Source organism: Toxorhynchites rutilus, chromosome 1 (assembly GCF_029784135.1).
Source record: "Toxorhynchites rutilus septentrionalis strain SRP chromosome 1, ASM2978413v1, whole genome shotgun sequence".
NCBI classification, from domain to species: domain Eukaryota; kingdom Metazoa; phylum Arthropoda; class Insecta; order Diptera; family Culicidae; genus Toxorhynchites; species Toxorhynchites rutilus.
Genome location: NC_073744.1, coordinates 137638843 through 137661540, shown reverse-complemented (window position 1 = coordinate 137661540; position 22698 = coordinate 137638843). Strand labels below are relative to the sequence as shown.

At 39.1% G+C, this 22698-nt stretch overlaps 1 protein-coding gene across 1 annotated transcript; it reads right to left on the bottom strand.

Moving 5' to 3' along the window:
- Positions 1-10972: 10972 nt before the first annotated feature.
- Positions 10973-11771, bottom strand: LOC129762896 (uncharacterized). Its single transcript, XM_055761495.1, has 2 exons — positions 11616-11771; positions 10973-11554 (listed from the first exon to the last, which is right to left on the bottom strand). The coding sequence occupies exons 1-2, from the start codon at positions 11676-11678 to the stop codon at positions 11258-11260; spliced, it is 360 nt and encodes a 119-aa protein (XP_055617470.1). The 5' UTR covers positions 11679-11771; the 3' UTR covers positions 10973-11257.
- Between the last annotated feature and the right edge of the window lie 10927 nt (positions 11772-22698).

Genomic DNA, 22698 nt, shown 5'->3' with positions numbered 1-22698 from the left:
TTTCCAGCAATGATTAGATCTTTCCGGAACTTTCTCGATGCTGAATGACATCCAAACGAATAGAATTCTGCGCGTGTATGTGTCGATCCTTCGCCGTCCACCTCCTCCAGCACGTTAGGCAACGATGTTGTCTTGTCGATGTCCTCACGAAAAATGAATGTGTCTCACCACCAGAATATCGCTTAAGTATGCTTTTTGTGTGTGATTGAATCGAGAGAAGGTGTGGTTTACGATGGCAATTTGGAAGGCAAACTAGAGGGGAATGAACTCTGAGCTCGGAACTTTCGGCGACTGAGCAATAATCGATTGCGGGCGCATACAATATTGGATACGGAAATATCCTACTGATGGGGAAGAATAATCTTCAGAAGCTATCCTGTTAATTGCGATTGATTGAAAAATCACAAAACCAAATGTATTTGGTCACAGTGTTACATGGATAGAAAACATTCAAATAAACTCTTTCACATGAATGTATTTTTAAAGTCCCAGAGGAACTGGCAGATTATTTTCAGTAACGATTAGATATTTCCACATTTTCCTCGATACTGGAAGCCCACCAGTGGTTAATACTAACTCGATAACCCCCTGTTAATAGTACTTGATTGAAAAATATTTGGTCACAGTGTTACATGGATAGAAAACATTGAAATAAACTCTTTCACATGAATGTATTTTTAAATTCCCAGAGGAACTGGCAGATTATTTTCAGTAACGATTAGATCTTTCCGGAATTTTCTCGATGCTGAATGGCATCCAAACGGAAAGAATTCCGCGCGTGTATGTGTGTGTAGCGATGTCTTCCCGGGGAACCGTATGTGGCATCACTCTCCTCCTGATGGATTCCCTTCTGGCCTAAGGTGACCAAACAGGCTCTTGGTGACACTGTTCATCCGCGCTTTCATGATAAACGAAGAGCTTCACCACAACAGCGACAACATGCTCCAATCGCTGTTCAATTAGAACTGAGTGGATTTCCGAGCGGCGCTCGCTTATATACCGATTGGTGATTTCAATAGCCTGTTTTGAAAGCAATTTTAAGACTATTGAAACAAGTTTTCGGATCAAAAAGTAACAAGTATAGAACGCGTAGACATTTTATCTTTCGAATGAAGTGTTTATCATACCATTTCGTTCAGTTGTTTAGGAGCTATTCACGCTCAAAATCTCGGTCTCCGGCGTAACGCTTTCGTTTTCGAAACTTTGATTTTACACCCCGGTATAGAAATGAAAGACGTAGTCCTACGTCAAAAATATATTCGTCGATGTAAACAAGCGGTGAAAAAGGAGACACTTTTCGACGAGTGATTTGTATGAAGTTCCACTGCCGTGAGTATATCCTATTGAATGTCGTACACACTAAACTGGAAATTATAAATAAAGTAATTTTAAGCAGTTGTTTTCTACCTTGAGAGAAATAAATAATAAATGTAATTCATTTTGCGATGAATAGGGGAAGGGCTTGTTGAGTGTTTCATCTATCCAAACCAATGTCCACGATCAATGCATAGTGGAAAAATGAGATGTAATGGGATATTTTCACTTACAATTTTCGAAAGCTATGTGGATGTTAATACTTATTTGAAAAAATGTGCTTTAACCCTTTGCAGTCGTTTGTCTGCTCTCAGTCACCACTGAAAGAAATCGTGTTAAATACTTCATTCAACAATAAAATAGTTTACATTTTTTCCAAACGAATTTCAATGTCTGGTAAACTTTTTCACGGATGTATACGGCGTTTCTATTGACAATAGGTAACGGTACTCGATATAAAACAAATATTATTAGTGTGAAAATTAGGAGTGAGAGTATGAAACACTGGATTTTTTGTTTTTTGAATGTTTCGCGCCTGAACACAACACTAAAGTTTAAATGGCCAGTCTTTCAAATGAAGGTAGTTATTATATCCTACATTATATACCTAAATTCAACCCACTTCTTACATATCACTGGTCCATTGACCAGCTTAAAAAGCAAAATTTCGTAAACAATCGACACCATATTCAATTGGAAGATTTGCTGTGAGGGGCATTCGAATGCAGTTTGAAATGTTATAAAAATTGACATTATTTTCGCATGACAAAAACATTGATTAAATTACAGAAAACTAATTTCCTCAAATTATATTTCATACCTGTTGTCGCAATCAATGCAAGACTTCCATTGGAATCCTTTTGTTTATCAAATTTCATGGTCAACGCGAATCAAACAATTCATTGAAGTTCCCCTCGATTTTATTTGACTTTTTACATGCCGGACCAGTAAAAACGCGAATGTCGATAACTGGTCTTCCCTTTTCGCCCAGTTAGCGAATGTTCACTGCTTATACAAATGGCGATTCGTGAGGTTATAAAAATAATTATTACCTCACGAACATTTTCCGCCATTGTTTTTTTCTATGCCTGTAGTAAATTGTATATACGTATTGTGTACCCATGGGCGTCCGCGGGATAATCAGTGACGAGCGCCTTTTTTCAACCCCTATTATGGTGTCAGATTGAAAATCGCTAACAGACGTCGACACACATCGTGAATGTCCAATTACAGGTCACAATCGCCTCTAATGCGACACTGAGCGATGCCTCGGTATGTCGAATTAGGGGTAACTTACTGCATATGCTATTTGGGCCATATCATACCATCCAAAAAATGAGGAATATGCTGCTGTGTATACGCTGGTTATAGGATTTAATGTTTGATGAGTAGACAGTGGATCTTTCAATTACAGAGATATTTTTGTTTGAAAGAAAGATTATTTCTAGGCCTTTGACAATAAATAATTCAATGAATAATGATCGCTTCGGGAATCAAAAGGCAGTTTTGGAAACTCCAATAAATTCTGTACAAGGTTGATTTATTGCTTTGACGAACTACCCGTGCAACTGTAGAAGCTCTGAAAAACCTGAAGTTTGAGCTTATCTACTTCATCCACACCCTCCGTATTCTCCCGGCTTTGCGTCGAGAAAAAAGCCAGTTGTCAAATTTCGCCTTAGATTCAAACCTGAGACGAGACCAGACAATAAAGGGATCGATTCTGGACCAGTTTTCTGTCAAACTCGAACCAGTTGCTGATTGGTAAATTCTAGAGGGTTGTCAACACTATTTGTAAATAAACTTCTACATAATGTACTCACGATACTCACCCAACCCTGTTGTTCACACATGGTCGAAAAAAAGGCAAACAGAAAAGTAAGAATCCAGTTCCCATTTTTTTTTCTTCTTCTACTTCATCATCATCATCTCACTTCTTTCTTTTTTTCTTGTTTCCTTATTTTCTTTCGTTCTCTTTCCTCTTATTCTTTTACTCTTTGTATTTCTATGGGCATCGGACACAGTACGGAGCAGTGAGAACAGACCCTCTTACTAAACATTACCTACAATAATTGTTCCTTTTCAAATGTTTACTGTTTATAACTATAAGAAGTTATGTCCAATACACGGCCGCATTGTTGTCGTGGGACTATACAATTATTTTATTCAATTCGCTTGATTGTCACTTCGGATATTATATCAATTAGATTGGTCATTCGCGCGGATTTGTAGAAGCAGTCAGTTGAACATGGTTGATAGATGGTTCATTCTTGTTCTCGCGTAAACAATACGCTAACTGCCTATTCGCGCTCAACTGATCGAGTTTTTCGGACACTGATTAGAATAACTGATTTAAAATGTGAAAATGTGAAACTTAACGCGTACACAACTACTCTGTACAACCAACTGTTCTATTATACCAACGAATTATAGAACAAAGGCAACATGCAAAACCTTTTATTCGCGATAACAGTGGATCAGTGTCGACCTCTGGTGGCGATTTTCAATTGGGGGCCATAATTTGGGTCCAAAACTCGTTAATGTAAGCTCTATAAAATTAGATGACACTGTTTTCAAATGTTGAAATTTGAATGAAAATATTTACATCATGTAATTGAATTACTTGAAACACGAATTTCTGACTTTTATTTAACCATTTGTCTATGAAACTTTGAAAGTGACTTTAATTGAAACTTTTCGTTATAATATAAAGTTGTCTTAAAAACAATTTTCGCATGAGATTTTTTCACAACCTGCAAAAAAAAGCGTTTTTCATTTAAATAAAATACTAATTTAATACGGAAGAGATAATTTTCATTCATGATTTTAATTTTAAAAACGTGTTCATTTCGCCTGAAAATCAATTTGTTTTTACGCTCCCCTAAATTAGTAAACGAAGCTCAATGTCGTCAACGCGGGTACAGACCGAATTAAGCGCGCTACACATACAACGTCCCGTCACCGTGAAGTCAACGTAAAGGAATGAAATGTCAAATATTCCCCCATGCAAATCGTATGGCAGCATTCACAAACACCATCACCGGCTACTTTGACGTCGGCAAAATAAGTCCAAAACAATAGTTGACGGGACGGTGACGCTGTATGTGTAGCGCACTTTATTCTCATTACCTTATTCTCACACAAACGCTAGTATGGGGGAGAAGAAGATCACAGTATCGCTTGGCTGTTTTGAATTATGTTTACTCGGGATGTTCAAATCGTTTCCCTCATAAACGCCGACCATGTGTCGCAATTCGTTCTCTTATGGTCAATGTACGCACACAGTATGTGCGTCTGATGCAAATATACAAAAGCAACCTCCACCAGAAGAAAATGGGTGGGTTATATCTATGATATAACCGCAAGGTTGACGTGGGACTATCTTAGCTTGGTAATCATTTGTTTGTATTGATTAAATTTTTGATTGAATGAAACAATTTCCGAATTCAATTGAATTCAATATGCGTTGTGAGACCGTGTTAGGGAAACGCATTATAGTCTGCACAAAGGCAAGCGAGTACAAAAGTATTCGCAGTTTGCATGTACTTGCAATGCCGATTTCCTCAGACACCTTGGCTTAGAAGTCAGTCGGAACAAAAATACTCCCGACCTGCATGAATTTGCAATCCCAATTTCCCTAGACACCTTGGTTCTGAAGCCTGTGTTGAGGAAACCTTTTTTTTTTGGTCGGAACAAAAATGCCCTCGACTTGCATGCATTTGCAATGCCAACTTCCCCACGCTCCTTGGATTTGAAGTCTGTGTTAGGGAAACACATTTCGTTGGGAACAAAAGCTCCCCCTACTTCATGTATTTGCAATGTCGATTTCTCCAACGCTGCTTGGTTTTGAAGTCTGTGTTAGGGAAACCGTAAAGCGGACCAATCAAAGGGGGGCAGTTAGGGTGTTTAGATAACGCTTAACATTTTACAGTTTTTCAATTATTTATCTAATGAAAAATAACATTCTATTAATTTCGATAGATGCGTAGAAATATTCCCTATCAATTGATGCAAACACCTTTCCGATCCAGTACAAAATGTTCGAGTTATAAGCATTCGAAATCTTGCATTTTCTCCTGCATGTTCAGTGTTTATGTTTTAATTTAAATTCCGGTTACCAGTAGTTCCATTACTGGTTACCAGTAGTTCCACGTCAAAAGAAAATCGAGACGGTGTCTCTACCGAACAAAAATGCACCGCTGTCTGCGATGTATTCTATTCACAACACCATCGACACCCGGAAATGGTTTTGCTTTTGTACTTTTTATCAAGCAAAACTGTTGTGGGATATCATGTGTTTGCGAGCTGGAGCTAGACTGGTATTTGATTCTTCCATTGATTTTTGAAGGTGAAGGTGGAAGCTAGCCACAAATGGCTGCCACAATGGCGCTCATTTCTTTCATCTCCCTCCCTCACTCATCGCCCGAAAATCAATAATTTTGCGAAATAGTGTGAAGAAAATGATCGTTTTCACACACTTCCCATAAAGTAATATCAACCACACACTAATCGATTACTCACAAGATATTAAATTTTCATCTGTTGCCGCACTCTATAGTGAAAAACGTCGGAAAACTCGAGCTAGTGCTTTGAAAGTTAAATTTTCATTTTTCAATCTTCGGCAACGGTTTTGTTTGCATTGGTGAAAGCATCGTTATTTTTTCGACACCGATGTCAGACAACGTCATCGAAACAGCTATAAAAACCACTCAATAAACTGTTATTCCTGAGTCATAGCGTTTCATGTCATGAAAATCAATTGAATAAAAAATCAATAAAATTATTATTTTTACGTTTAATGGGTCTATAATGTAAGTTTTAGCAAACTAGCAAACTTAAACATTGGGTAAGAAAATTGCAGCTGTATGACACTCGCCATGTTTTTGGTGCCAGCATCTCAAACATCAAAAGTATTTGTTTTCTTCAAAACAGCGATCCGCGTTGGCGGCATTGTGCTTCGTTTACTAGTTTAGGGGAGCGTCAACGAATAGCTGATTTTCAGTCGGAATGAACGTTTTCAAAATTAAAATTATGAATGAAAATTAGCTTTTCTATATCAAATTAGCATTCTATTTGAATTAAAAACATTTTTGTTTAGAATTCGTTTTTTCTTCTCAAAAATACATCATAATACTCGTTTCACAAATACAGACTGTTCCTTTCAGTTTCAGAGATGCCAGATTATTTTAGTTTGCGAAAATATAATATATGCAAGTTATTTTATCTGCAAGCAAATGTTTTTATTCCATAAATGAGACTATGACAGTAGAACCCCGATTATCCGCGAGCGGGTGATTCGCCCTGCGGATTATTCGTGACTGTGAGTTCCATAGTAAATCAATAGGCCTTTCCGGAATTTGTTAGTGAGTGGTAGGCCCATGCTCTTTTGTTGTGGTCATGGTTTTTACATTATTTAGCCACTGGTGTACACGACCTTATAGATGGATAGTTGATTGATTTCTGTATTGATAGAACATAGTTTTTATGATGAGTTAGGTTCGGATTTAGAGAATGTCACTTTTTTAAAAGATAAATTTATTAGGACACAAACATAGCTCTACGCGATACAAATGAAAAAGAGACCGAGCCACGTTGTCGTGGCTCTTTTATAACGTTATTTGTGCTTGTTTAGCACATTCCTATTGCTGCACATGGCTTGCACGCCATGTGCTCCGATTGGTCGCTGGTGAAGGTAATGATTTCCTAACGGCTCCCCGTCTACTTGAAAGTCGTCCTCGACTTTCCGATTATTACTGCTGAGGAATCAACCTTGGTTGTCTTATAGATGGAACTGCCGCCCGTACTTCCGTTACTTCGTTTTCTTCTTCTTGGTCTTTCCTTCTTGTTATGATAATCTTTCCTTTGCTGCAGGATGATGCCAGTTTACGCATAGCCCAAACGAGAATAATTCCGGTTACAAATGGTGTTGTTATCGAGAATGATCCGAGCCATAGCCATTTTAGTATTCCCAGCGTACCTTGGATGCTTGTTGTAGTCAGGTTGAGCGTTTTGATGTGCTCTCGGTGATCGATATGGTAAGTCTGTAAGTATTCTAGCGGGTTACGATCTATTGTTTTTGTTGCATTTACCTTTAACCCGATCGTTGGTATAAATGATCTGGCGGGTATATTGGTGTCTTTGTTGGAAAACTCCTCTCCGTTTATGTTTATGGAACAGTTCGATAGTTGTATTAGGAATGATCCAATGAGTTGTTTCTGATGTTTCAAACAGTTTGATGATATCGTCACATTCGCGTTGCTTACAACGATGTTGAAGTCATCAACCTTCTTGATAATATTGTTGCCGTATGCTTTTTCCATGAGGCAGTCTGCTGAATCTCCAGTTAGTAGTTTCTGGGTACATTCTTCGATGGTTTCTAATAGCGGGTTGTTACAAATGTAGATATTTCGTAATTTAGGACAATCCGTCTTTACATAGTATATTTGTGGTCCGGTTAGAATATAATTGTAGTGTAGATATATCCTTGAACCGTTATTAACTATTGGCTCTAAGTATGTTAATTCATAGTTGACATCTTTGATTCGAGGAATTTTGAGGGCATAAACAATGGATTCTTTGCTATGCATAACATATGCACTGGCTATGTTCAAAACGTTGTCGAGCGAGTCCAATCTTAGACCGTTGTTGATTATGAATTGTTGAGTTGCTTGTAGTTCTTCATGTGTGACGAGTCGGCTGCTTGGGATGCTGAATCTAGCTAAGGTGATCGCCTCCTCGATTGCTTCTAGTTGATTGATTAATTCATCTATATTGAATAATAGGTTTACTGAATCGAATCCGTCTAGCGATTCGTTCCTAATCATATCGTTATTGGAAGCTAATACTGATATTGATTTAGTTAAATTTACTATTCTGTCTTCAAATTGTTTATTTATTCTTATCTGTTTATCGTTTTGTAGAATGAGTGAATTTGTAGTGCTGTTAATTATCTTCAAATCGTCTGCATCTGGGCTTCCTGAAATATATTTCCATGCAGTGTCTAGGCTATTCCATCTTTCGAATCTCTTGTTCCCTGAGTGTTTTAATTTTTTATATGTGCTCATTAGTTTGTATTGTTTGGCTTTTATTAATGGACCTAATAATTTATTATTTACAATCTTCTTCGTGGCGGCTTCATTCAGAAAATCTATTGTGGTTTCTATAATTTTTATGTCAATTTTGTGCAGAATTCTGACGTAATTATTACTAATCCTGGCCTGTCCTAAAGGAATAACTGCTATTGGGTTGCGGTTTAGTTCGTGAACGTGTATGTCCGCCATGACAATCGTTATTAATAGGCATAGTCTGCAAATAGAGGTAGTAGGGAGTGTCTTGTTAGTATACAGTATTATTCGTATAGTTCTATGTATGTCTTTTCATGTCCAGTTTATGTGTCTTGATACCGTGTTCGTCCGTCACAGTTTTGTCTGTTTGTTCTTTCATTTCTATTTGTCGGTATCGTTGGGTGTAGGGTGTTGGTTTCGCCTTACTCTTAACGAGGACATGTTTTTGGCTAATTGTTTCGTACTTCTGGTTGTCTTCTAAATTTATTTTTGAGTTGTGGAGTGTTGCCTCCCGGGCAATGTTATCGCTAGCTGTCTGTATCATTTTCATTTTGTGGTTATTAATGTCGTTTGAGTCTAGTGAAGTGGAATTTCCGAAGACGATTGATTTCGGGGTTAATTATGTAGCAGAGTGCTTTGTCTCGTTATACAGTGCGGTTACCAGTGAAAGACCTTCGTATAAAGTAAGGTTTTCCACCTTTTCGCGGTTTGCCAAATACATCTCCAGGAGAGTATTGTGGAACCGCTCTATAGTACCGTTGCTGTTACTATTACTTGCAAAATGTAGGGCTATATTGTGTTTTTTGAGAAAGTCTTTAAATTTAGCGCTTCGAAAGGATGTGGCTTGATCACACGTAATTGTTTTTGGAAATCTGAAAATTTTGAAATATTTGATCAGGGTTTCGGTCAACTCGTCTGCCGTTTCGTTACGAACTTTGTATATTTGTATACCAGTGGCTAAATAATGTAAAAGCCATGACCACAACAAAAGAGCATGGGCCTACCACTCACTAACAAATTCCGGAAAGACCTATTGATTTACTATGGAACTCGCAGTCACGAATAATCCGCAGGGCGGATCACCCGTTCGCGGATAATCGGGGTTCTACTGTCATAGTCTCATTTATGAAATAAAAACATTTGCTTGCAGATAAAATAACCTGCATATATTTTCGCAAACTAAAATAATCTGGCATCTCTGAAACTGAAAGGAACAGTCTGTATTTGTGAAACGAGTATTATGATGTATTTTTGAGAAGAAAAACCGAATTCTAAAGTGTAAATTATGAATGAAAATTAACTTTTACGAATCAAATTAGTATTCTATGTGAATGCAAATTACTTTTTTCCTGCAAGTGGTGAGAAAATCTCATACAAAAATTATGTCTGAAATTGACGTTATATTATAATAATACATTTTAGTAGGAATATCTGAAAATTCAGGGGAAATAGGTTAAGTTAAGGTTAGGACTACGCGCTTCAACTAATTGAATAATACCAAGTAGATATTTTCATTCAAATTTTACCAATTGAAAATTGCCTTTTAGCCTTCTAATCTGATAGAGAATAGTTTGGATCCCAAACTCAAATGTCGCCACTAGCCATCGCGGATATTTTCGTTGTCTCGGGTTGAGGGCGATATTGACCGTGTAAGGTGGAAAAATATTGATTGAGGTTAGATCAGATGATGAAAGCCTAGCTGTCACGATATTGAAGACACTTATTGTCAATCCGGTTGATCGTGTAAGGTGCCCAATACACCTGGAAAATTGTATTGCAAAGCTCGAAACACTGCCACGGCTGCCTATTCTTACAAAAACAGTAAACTGAAAAGTATTACATTCAATCAAAATGCTTCGGCCAACGAAGAGAAGGGTGTCCAACGTGAATATGTGAAAACAATACGACCAACGAAAGAAAATATTAAGGAATCATTAACATCGAGTTACTATGCGGAAAAACTTGTTAATACCAAAAGAACCCCAATTCGCATGTGTTATAAATTTGCTCATGTTACGCTCGCGTATAATCAGAATTTTACTTCATATGCAAATGCACCTATATATATATATATATATATATATATATATATATATATATATATATATATATATATATATATATATATATATATATATATATATATATATATATATATATATATATATATATATATATAAATAAACCCCATTTTTACACGTGGGTTTTACCTATATCACTACAATGGCTAGCTTCCACCTTCATCTTAAAGATTATTTAAACTACAAAGTTCAATCGCCTCTAGCCTTGAAATAGGCCAATCAATCAATAGAGGGTCCTACGATTGAACCCACCTTCGTTCTCTTAGAAAGCGGACGCGCATATAACTGTGTATTTGAAATTACGAATGGTTTATTGAGTTCCAATAAGTAGAGAACGGGTGGAGCTTACATTGTAATAACTGGGTGATCAACGATATAACTGCGACAGTTTGAGATCCACCTTGATCATGTTACTGACCATAATTTCCCAATTCTTTTGCTTGGCGATAACAATCATAAATGGCAATCAAAAGGCATTCCTCTTATTGATTATTGAAACTCCAACGCCCTACGATATGTTCTTCATTCAATTTCACCCTTTTCCACAATGAAGTCTCTAACTTTTGATAAAAAGGTGGAAGCAACGTTATGCTCTTCATTATAGAATTCAGGTAAATTAACAGAAATTTATTCAATAAACTTTTATCTAGACTCTACTATCGAACGAACAAATTATGTATACAATATTCAAAAAACAATTTAACTGTTAACTAATATTTCACTAAATTTCACTCAATTAGTCGATCACCAGATTTGTCTACTTGAGTAGTCCAATACCTGTACAGAATAAAGAAGTTATTATCACTTTGCCGGGGCAGCACCGGAAGATGCGTTCCCATTGAGGGCATTTGCAGCGTTCTTTATCACTATTCCGGTGCACGCGAAGAAATATCCTTGGTTTCCATGCACCGATACTTGTTCCACACATGAGTCCAGCTCCTGTTGTGCATTCGCCAGCACAGCTTCTTTGACTTCAGGAGGAGCCACAGAGTTGGCTGCTATCAAGTTGAGGACGTTCAATGTATTGGCGACACGTTGCTGCACCACCTGTTCCAAAGTCGGCCCTGCAGCTGGGCCTGCGGCATCGGCGGATTGTGTCTGGAAAATGGAACAAAAAAGTAAACCTATTGGTTCAGAACAACTTTAAGTGACACCACACCTCGGCAGTCGCCAGAACCGCTACGAGAAGTGCTAACACAATTACGCAGAACCTAGTCAACATTTTTCACAAATGTTCTTATGGATCTATTCACCGCAGATGTTGGGCTCAGAGGGTATGGTACTCAGTCGTGTGCTTCCGGAGAACTGTGGAAAACTTAATTAAATTCTAGCATCACAGTTTTATCGCTTTTATACCGACGCTAGGAGTAACTTTCACATACACACGACGGTGGTGACTCATGATGAGGCTATCAGCAGACAAAGTGACGGACGGACGCACGTACAGACATAGAGATTTCCCTCACAGAAATAGAGACGTGAGTTGACTTATGATTTTGGGGATTTAGATGGGAGATCGCGAACAGCGGGAGCGGGATACACACCAGTATCTGAATGAGAGGCGCCGGTTGACATTAGTGCTATCCTATCTTATCATTATCTTTAAGTTATTGTTTTTTTTCATTCTGCATTCGCAATAAGGGCTGCTTATTTCATTTCTTTAAGTTATTGTTTTCATTTCATTTATTCATTGCTATACTTGTAGAGTAAGATTTTTTATCCTGTAAATTTCTACAATCGGTGTCTATGTTGTTCTAACCACATTACTTCAAATAAAAAAAAACTGATTACAATTAAATATACATATAAACAATTAAACAACTAAATATATCATAGATGTCCGTTCCATTCTGCCTAATTCCTTCTGCCTATCCATTCCATACATTCACGATAGAATCTTGCAGCTGATTGTATAGTTTTAATTTTGGTTGGAAGCTGATTCCACAAAGTAATTGCACGAACGAAGAAGGTACTACTGTAGTGAGAGGAGTTATGTTGCGGTACGATGTAGTGTCTTACTCGAGAGCTTCTGAATGGTTGCAACTTTTCAGAGAGGTAGTTTGGATCTTGATGGGTAATTTTGAATAAGGTAACACAACTTCTAACTTTAATGAAATCAAAAAATGAACAGCCCAGAAGCTGCTGTTGTAAGTGACTTACACTGTCATATATTGATCAGTTAAATACGCACGCAATGATTCAAGGCAACTCTTAAGCGATTTAGAGCACTAGCAGAAGCATTCAAAATTAACTCTAGTCCGTAAAAAAAAGTGTGGCCTCAAAAGTGAACTGAAAAGCTTCACTTTTGTTGAAATGGATAACATACAAGCCGTAAGCCTCAAATGTCTCAGTCCGGCATAGATTTTCGCGCATTGGGAGTTAACTTGGGAATCCCACTCTAGATCACGCTGAAAAATTATACCGAGATTTGAAACTTTATGACAATATTCAATGATATCATTATTAATTGCTAGGCTTGGTAATTCAATACGTAAATGCCGTCTGGAAATGAACATGGCTTTCGTTTTGGATGAATTTATTGGAAGAAGATTCCTGACCCCCCTCTACCGACCAAGTTTTTCATTTATCTAAAAAACCTACTCCACTTTTATCTTGAATTTCCGACTATCAACATGAAATACTCCTAAAAACAATGTGTATGTGTGATAGATGAAAATATTCTAAAGACGTTCTAGTGGGGGTGAATATTGAAAATAATGTCTGAATAATTTGAAAAGAGAATCCGCGAAGCCCGTCTATAGGCGGGCTTGGGCTGTAGAGGGTTAATGACCATAGTGAAACATTTCTCAAATCATTGTTGATTGAACAAATCATTTCGTCGACAGATGCATCAATTGAGCAATGATATAATTGAACATCATCTGCAAACATGTAAATTCTGCAGGTTTGTAGCACTGAGGGAAGATCATTGATTAATAGAGAAAATAAAAATTATAGGAGGTTGTGTCCAAGATACGACCGCATTGTTGACGTAGAACTACGCTGTTATTTTATATAAGTCGCTTGTTTATACCTTCGGATATTATTATATAATGCTGTGAAATTTTAGAAACAACTGCTTAGTAGAACAATCTCTGAAATGATTTTTTCATTGTAGAATCAGTTGACGATAATTGATTGATGATTCATTCTTGCCCTCGCAAAACAATCGTATGTCGCAATTTATTTCATGTCAATGCATTGAAAATTTACCTCGAAGGCTATTCCGGTGGTCTTTTTCGAAATTGACAAAGACACGGCTACATTCGATTATATACATGTTGCAGCAGCACCATTGTTCCATATCTCATAACTACATCAATATATCTTTGGCACCGCATGTAAACAAAATCAATGACAACACTTGCAAGTATCAAATATCATGCTACATGTTATTTAGTATTGCATCAAAGGAATCGCACATCTAGATATCGTTCGTACAAACTAAGCGTAAACCAAGCGCCAAACAAGCGTTCACCGTAGCATGCATACAGAGCCATACATTGGTGGCTTGAAACTACTAGCAATATAAACATTTCTCATCATTTTGCGCTATTCTCAAAAGAAACGCTTCTGTTAATATTACTGGCCTCGAAAAGAGTTGCATTACTTTCTCATGCTCGAGAGAAGCGCAGCTGTCACCCTTAGTGGAGGAGGTTTTGCTACTGGCAAGCAAAAACTAATCACATACAAAATTCCACAACATTTACTTTCTTGATGACTAAACAAGAGAAATAAACTCTTTCTGTTAATAACAACCTCGAAAACAGTAGCAATGCTTCATTATGATCAATATTAGCGCAAATGCAATCCTAGTTGAAGGCAGTTTTGCGACTGGCACGCGAACCCAAATAACTTATAACATTCCAGTAAGACATTCAAGATGCTTGGTATTCCTAAATAATTTTTTGGTGCACAACCTTAACGTCTGCTTCGCCATAACGTCAGTTTAATGCATTGATGTATTCTCAAAGGCACCAACGAAGTCCTTATGAAGACGGAAAATAAACAATGTTAACTGCTTGGAAAAAGACTGAATTATGCCACACAGCTTGTACTATGCTGTAACACCCATCGATGCGAATTCGCTGATGAGTTTGTCAAGAGTGACCGCCTCCAACACCAGCGGGGGGAGCTTGATTTTGGTTGCTGCCTGAGCGTTCACATTTTCGACCGACGCGCCGAAATCACGTACTTCGCTGTTGTTCGGTGCGGTGTCACATTCGCGAAGGCTCGGTTCAGTGCGAGCGCTTTTCACTGCACCAACACCGCGTGCATCATTAGATGACGCTTACCTCGTAATTTTATTGCCCCTGGCAATGCGTTCGTTTTTTGCAGGGCTCGAGCCTGCCTTCCTCTTCTTCTTGCTCATCGCACACTACACGAAGCGTCCAATTTATGACGCGGAAAGAAAAACACACGATACGAATAACGCGAAAAACGAACAGAAAAATCAAACGACGATTTCCAAGTTGGATTACCACTGGAGGGGTCCAATCTTATATCGAAGCGCAGCGAAAGCAAAGTTAACTGGATTACTCAACAGTCCGATGCCGGATGAAAGTTTGCCTCAGCGAGATCCACTGTTTATACTCTAGGCAAGTATTCCCCTTCATTCTTCTTCTTTTCCTTTGTTCACGGAGACTTTAAATCCTACGATTTCTCCTCCGTTGGTCGTCGATAAGTTGCTCGTTATTGATAGCTCTGTTCGGGAAAGCACTCAAATGGACAGAACAAATGTATGGGAAAATAGAAACACTTAAAGTTTTCATGAATTTTAACCATTTACTAACCAGGGGATTCTAATGTATGGCATATTAAACAAATCTTACGGAATTTCCGATTCGTTTAGTATGTAAATCGCCAAAATACGTTAGCGGCAAAAATAGTTATTAACGTTAACTTTATTTCATAAAAACGTGACCTGTTTTCTGATTTGACACCTTTAATGAAAGACGTAGTTCTACGTCAAAATTGGACCCAACACTGATCCTTGAGGTACACCTGATAATATACTGATGGGTGCAGAGAGTTCATCATCTATATCAACCACCTGAGAACGAGCACTTAAATAAGAATTAATCAAATGTACAGCCTTACGAGAGAATCCGAACTGGTGGGATAATTTTTTCAGTAGTTTGACGTGAGAAACCCTGTCAAACGCTTTGGCAAAGTCAATAATTAGTAAGAAAGCAACTCCCCTTCTATCAATATATTTGTGTACATCATCGTGAACTTTAAGCAATGAAGAAGTTGTACTGTGCCCTGATATGAAAACTGATTGGTAGGGACTGAGCAGGTCAAATCGATTTATATACTCTTGAACCTGGTTTTTAAGGATCTTTTCGAAAGCCTTAGACAAAGAGCAAAGGATGATAATGGGACGAAGGTTATTCAAATTTGTGCCTGTTGCTTTTTTCCTAATTGGAATTACTTTTGAGATCTTCCACGCCCGAGGAAATTTACCACTTGATACAATCAAATTAAACAAAATGGAAATTGGGGCTATAACGAAGGGCAGGATTTGCTTAATACATCTTAAGGGAATTCCATCTAAGCCAATTGCATTGGAAGTTATAGATAAGATAGCCGACAAAATTTCCGAGTTACTGAAAGGAGAAAAATTGAAACCATCAGCGTTCACATGTGGTATCGCTGGTAATTTGCAGTCTATAGTGAAGTTTTCACCGAGAAATGCATTTACTTCATCGGGAGAACTGTTAAACTTTATGCTGTTATTAGAACTACTAACAACATTCAAATGCATACATCTCTTTGCTAGAGTTAGCAGATTCCATGAAAGTACCTAAGTAGTTACGTTTAGTCTTGTTTATCAAATGAGTTACACGATTACGTAACATTCTAAACTGCATGTGATCTTGTTCATTTTTTGAAGTGACCCAAAGTCTGTACTCAACATCTCTCTCAATCATTGCGTTCAATATATCATTATTAAACCACTTTGCTGTTGAGTTGATCCTCACGTAGAGGGACAAAAAATTCAAAGAAACTTACCACATTCGTATTAAAAAAGACGGGTGGGTAATGTCGGGGACATAACCGGAGTGACGTAGGACTATACAAAGGGGACAGCTTTTGCTAAATATATATTTTAAATATATTGTTTTATTTTCTTCTCCTACGTGAATACCTACCTATCTACCTGAAAAATGGATTAGTTTACTGTTTACTCTTTATGAACATGTTGGGGTTCTAAAAAGAACCTTTTGTGTTGTGTTTTTGCTTTTTTTTTACAAACTTTCTCAATTTTTTCTCACTATCTCATAGTTGATTCTTGATTTTTTTCTGAAGGCTTTGTACTTATTAAATGTTCAATGCCGGGCATCTTTTGGCGTATGCACATATCGTACAATCAAAATGATGGCTGTGATAGGGCATGCATAGGTGGTCATCAGCTCATTCACTATCATATATTTCACTATTGAGCACATTACCGTACCTTAAACTGTGGTTTCGGAGACGAATGAATTGTAAGATTTGTATCTCCGCAAACAAAGTAAATAGAAATGGAAAAGAACTGAGGTTTTGGAGACGAACTCTACGATCTGTCGAGAATTGAACGAGCTATAAGCGTTCTGAAAAACCAACAGTAAATTAACACAGGATTAAAGTCCTTCAAAAGCAGCAGGAAATACATAGCTCATCATGTTGCTTTTTAGTTATGTTTCTATACAATGCAGATGTAACGTCATTCAATTTTCAACATCAGTTATCAACCAAAGAAAGCAGTTCTTGGTACCGAGAAAATTTGTTAATGCCATCCTGCATACAATGTGTTGTAATTTGAAGCCGCTTTTAATTCGGAAACCATGCATGGGTTTGTGAAAACTGAATGATCAATTTAAGAGACCCCAAACCAATAAGTTCAAGAACAAGCATTAACAAAATAAATCAGTTTATATTATATGTCATATTATGTCACTTTAGAATGCATTGGTATTGTGAAAAAGTTTTAATAACTCTTCTTTGGAAGGTTTAATGGCCCTGAAAAGCGCCGTGTTTTATGGTGGCTGGTTTTGCCACCAAAACAGTCAGTATAAACAAACTTTTTCCTTCTTCTACCTGCTGCCGTTTTGCGATTGCGTTTGCCACTCGCTGAAACTAGTTGTTGCCCCTGAACCGAATGTGCTCTGTTCTGTAGGCTGGTTTTCTTATTGTCGTGAGCAGCTTTGCCAGCTAACCCGATCACTTCGGCGGCCGAAACTATATAACGGCGGCTAGGTGGACTGGTGCACTGGTACTAACGCGCTCGGCCTAGCTACCCTTGCGGGGAACTCCAGATCAACACAGTTCGAGCGGGATTTTGCCTTTCCCTTCACTTTTCCTCCTTACCATGTCCAGACATGGCTGCTTGGGTTGGTTTGTTGATGTGTTGTGATGCGAACCGATGTGGTGTACGGTTTGAATGAGAATGATCGTTACGGAAGGAAGGAAGGAAGGTCTTGTATTATAGAGACTTTAAACTTTTGCAGTTCATTCGTCTCTAGCCTTGAGAAAGGCCCTTTGAAAACTCTACTCTACTCTACTCCAGCACTACCTAATGCGCCCTCTTGCCTTGAGAAAGGCACTCGATCCCTCGCCGTCCAGCTCGTTCAGCAACGATGTTGTCCAGTCGGTGTCCACACAAAGAATGATCGTTACGGCAGCGGAGCGGGGATTTTTAAGCTGACTGGCTGGCTCGAGAATTACGCATGTGTGAGACTGCGACCAATGTTTCGTTGGTTTTTTTCTTTTTCCTTTCCAATCGTGCTTCATTCTATTTCGTGCTGCTCTGGTTGCCCGTTTTGGTCGGTACGATTTGAGGAGCACAAAATGGACCAATAAAAAATGGGCACATAGTGCATTTTGACAATGCTTGTTATTTCACAATTATTCAATTATTTATCTCAAGAAAAATGAAATGTTATTCGTTATGATAGATGCGTAGATATATTTCCTATCAATTGATGCAAAAACCATTGCGATCTATTGAGAAATGCTCGAGTTATAAGCGTTCCAAATCTTGCATTTTTTCCTACTTGTCTGAAACGATACTTCGAGAACCTAACCATCGACCGGAAGGTGAAGAACGGCAAAAATGGATGCTCCGTCAGTGAAAAAGACCACAAGCGCGTAGTTAAGCAGTTTAGACGTGATCCGAGAAGTTCGGTCCGGGATGTCGCCAATGAGCTGAATTTGTCAAGTTCATTCGTCCAGCGGACCAAGCAGCGGGAGGGCCTGCGTACATACTAGGTTCAGAAGGCTACTAACCGCGACGAAAGGCAAAACATGGTGGGGAAGACGCGAGCCCGGAAGCTGTACACCGAAATGCTGACGAAACCGCATTGCCTGGTAATGGACGACGAAACCTACGTCAAAGCTGACTTTCGTCAGCTGCCGGGCCTGTTGTTCTTCTCCGCAGAGGACAAATTCAGCGTTCCGGAGGAGATTCGCAAGCAGAAACTATCCAAGTTTGCCAAAAAGTACATGGTGTGGCAAGCGATCTGCTCTTGCGGAAAGCGGAGCGCCCCCTTCGTGATGACCGGCACGGTAAACGGGCAGGTTTACCTTAAGGAGTGCCTACAGAAGCGCTTACTACCACTATTGAAGCAGCACGAGGGCCCGACCATCTTCTGGCCGGATCTCGCTTCGTGCCACTATTCAAAGGACGTGTTGGAGTGGTACGAAGCCAACGGGGTCACCTTCGTGCCAAAGGAAATGCGATTATGAAGCAGGCCCTCCGGAAGAACCCAAAAGTTGTCAAATCGGAGGCGGACTTCATGCGAAAATAGATTTCTCAAAAAAAAAACTACAACCTGACGTTGTACAGAACCTTATGGACGGGGTAAAGAGGAAGGTGCGAGCATACGGGCTTGGGCTCGAAGTATGAATAAAAAGAAAATGCCAAAAGTTGTTTAATAGTTTTTATTTTACTGTCTAAAATTTTGAAAAGGATCGGTCTAGTGGGCGAATTTCTACAGCGTTTTTTCCGTGATGCAATTTGATGTGACACACCCTTTAAGAGACAATTCTGAAAGCTTTTGGTCCAAAAAGATAGAGCAGTCTATTCGAGGAAGAGAATAAATAACACCGAGAAGAAATGTGTTATTGTTCACTCGAACTTGATGGTTTTGAGATGTTCAAAATGTTTAGCTGAAGTTGCGGTTCCCATGGCCGAAAAGACAGTTCTCTGTGACACGAATAGTCCCCATGCCGAACTCGGCCGGGTGTTTCGGGGTTCGAGAAAAACTCCAATATTGAGCATTTTTGAATTTGACATTCGTTGAATATGAAACCACTGCCGCTACCTCCCCAGTGAAGCTGTGTAGACTATAATCGACTATAGCCGAGCGCATCCCAAAAAACCGCAACTGTTGTCAACCGCAGGAGAGTTGACAACAATTGTTGGTCTTTTCCTTATCTCTTGGCGGCGGCTCTTCATCCCCACGATGCTTTCCGGGAGGGTGGGCTTTGGATTGCGTTCGTATGAAACAGTTTGCAAATATTTAACCCACGGTGTGGATGGTTTTTCTTCCCACCAGCGAATACCTCGGGTCTTGTTGTTTTTCCGTTACTGACTTCCAGCAGATGGGGTTCGCAAACTTGCCGATAGCGCTATTGCGGCATTTTATCTCCTGATTGCACTGTGGGATTTTGCGTTGTTTGTGCTTTGTGTAGTTTCAGTGATCCAAATGAACTTGGTCGTTGTTAACAGGTGATTAGTGTTGTTGCACCAAGGTGTTGGGAGTAGTTTTTTCGTCACTTTTTTTTATTGCAAATAAGAATACTTATACTGGGCTGATTGAAAAGTTTCCGCAGCTGAAACAAAAAGAAAAAAACAAGTTTGTGGATCTAACGTTACCTTAATCTCCAGCGTGTTCTCTTTGACGTTCAAGAAAGTGATTGCAGTAGTTTAAAGGCCTTTCATAACATAAGAAGAAAAATGTAACTGACTGAACTGATTCACCTTCCAGTAAGTCTTCAATCCCAGTTCTATATTCAATCACGAAACTTGCGTCAATGTTCTGATGAGCTAATTAGTCAATAGCCCATTATCATCGCGAGCAGCCCATCAACCCACGCGTTAAACAATCGTGCTAAAATTGCCTAAATACTTAAATTATCTCCACCTCATTTATCTCCCATTAATCAAATTAAGCGAAGAAACTTACCGCACAAAAAAATCCCTCAAAACATAACCACGATGGCGATGATGACGACGAAATCAGCGAGAAGCCAAAGTTTATCCCACGATGGAATCAATATTCTACCAGAGATAACTAACACTCATCTTTGTGGGAGGGGAATATAAACTTGTTGCCGGCGTTGCTCGTTCGCTCGTAATTCCGATGTTTTTGAGCTGATGTCGAGAGTAATTCCGCGCGAAAGCCTTTCGTCAAACACAAACACCAAAGCTCGCTTCAAGCGAGCGGCTCACCGGTGTCTGGTGGCGGAAAATAACTGGAAAAACATTGTAAAGTTAGAGATTGACGTTGTCATGTTGGATGAGTTCGAGACTATACCACTATGCCCTTGACTGATCTTATTAGCCCCTATGATCTTCGTCGGCAGATTCCAGTAAGATGCCAAATAGGCATAGGCGTAGTTGATGCTGAAATTCTACGCAATGTCCCGATCTACTGACGGAATACGAGGCAAACAAACAAGTTACGTCAGACGACCGGGTCAGAGCGGATACCTGGATGACTGCAGTTACTAATACGAAGATAACTCGAATATGAAGAAGATGCTTCAGAGTATTTCATATGAATAATTCAATTGATTGAATCTGGCGACTAAAATATTACATTTATTGAGTAATCATATATTTACCTCGTCGTTTCGAGATTGCTGAATTTACCTGCTGTTACCCGCTCCACAAGATGCTATATGGACGCCATTTTCTCCTGCAAACCAATCACCAACCATTGCTAAAGGTTTTCGGCTCAAAGAAAGGTATTCCAGTCTACACAGCAAATCGCTTGCAGCGCTCCTGCTGTACGATTTCAACATTCAACATGTTCTTAAGGACAAATTCGGCAATGCAGACTTCCTGTCCCGGCTGATGTCATCGCAGCGTCAACCGGATGAAGACTACGTGATTGCTTCCGTTCACGTGGAATCTGGAGCGAAAGCAGTTCTAGACGACACCATCAGCAACCTTTCAGTAACGCACCAAATGATCTTGGTTGAAACGAAGAAGGTTCTGCAACCAGTGGTTGGTTTCATCAATGACGGTTGGCCAGCAAATGCAAACCAGATTGCCGACCCTGATGTCAAGAAGTTCTTCGCCAGACGAGATGGACTTCAAGTTTGTTCTTGCTGCACCAGTGAACAAACTCATCGATTAGCCTTTGAAGACGTAGACAATCCCCGATGCAACGTACCACGACATAGATCTTCAAATTATCAGCATACATAAGTTTGTTCTTGAAGCCGAACGAAGATGCAGCGTCATTGAAATATAACACGAACAATAAAGGTCCCAAATTGCTTCCTTGTGGGACACCAGATACGCTCACAAACGATGATGATACGCTAGCGCCATGCTTGACACGAAGCTTCCTATCAGTAAGGTACGACGACAACCACGACACCAATCTGTTCGATGCGCCCATCCGTGATAGTTTACACAGTAGCACTTTGTGGTCGATCTTATCAAAGGCTGCCTTTAGGTCTGTGTAGATCACGTCTACCTGTGCCTTTTGTTCTAAAGCTTCGAAACAAGTACTGGTGAATTCCAACAGATTGGTACTTACGGATCTACCGGGAATGAAACCGTGCTGATCGGACGAAATGTGGGACTTAGTAGCATGTAGAATTTGATCACTGACGATAATCTCAAAAATTTTCGATGCAGCGGGGAGGCTGGTTATTCCACGATAGTTCTTCACATTACGTCGATCCCCACTTTTGTGTACAGGTAACATATATGATTCTTTCCAGCACATGGGAAACACTCCTCTTTCAAACGAGTGTCTGAAAATGAAGGCAAGCGGCTCTACAACTGCAATTATGCAGCGACGGAGGACAGATGCAGGGATACCATCCGGTCCAGGAGAAAATGAATTCTTCAATTTCTTGGAGGCGTGGATGATCATTGCAGGTAATATTTCAAACGTATCCAAATATACTGCATCCGCAACGATGTTAGACGCAACCAGTTCAGCATCGGAATCGCTAGATGGCTCGGGTTGAAAGACGGAAGCAAAATGTCTCGCGAAGAAGTCGCACGTTTCGGC

Excerpts from the sequence above, each read along its gene's own strand:
- LOC129762896 (XM_055761495.1), bottom strand. The coding sequence starts at position 11,678 with ATGTTGACTAGGTTCTGCGTAATTGTGTTAGCACTTCTCGTAGCGGTT. Across the intron at positions 11,555-11,615 it reads CGGTTCTGGCGACTGCCGAG|ACACAATCCGCCGATGCCGC; the intron begins GTGTGGTGTCAC and ends TCCATTTTCCAG.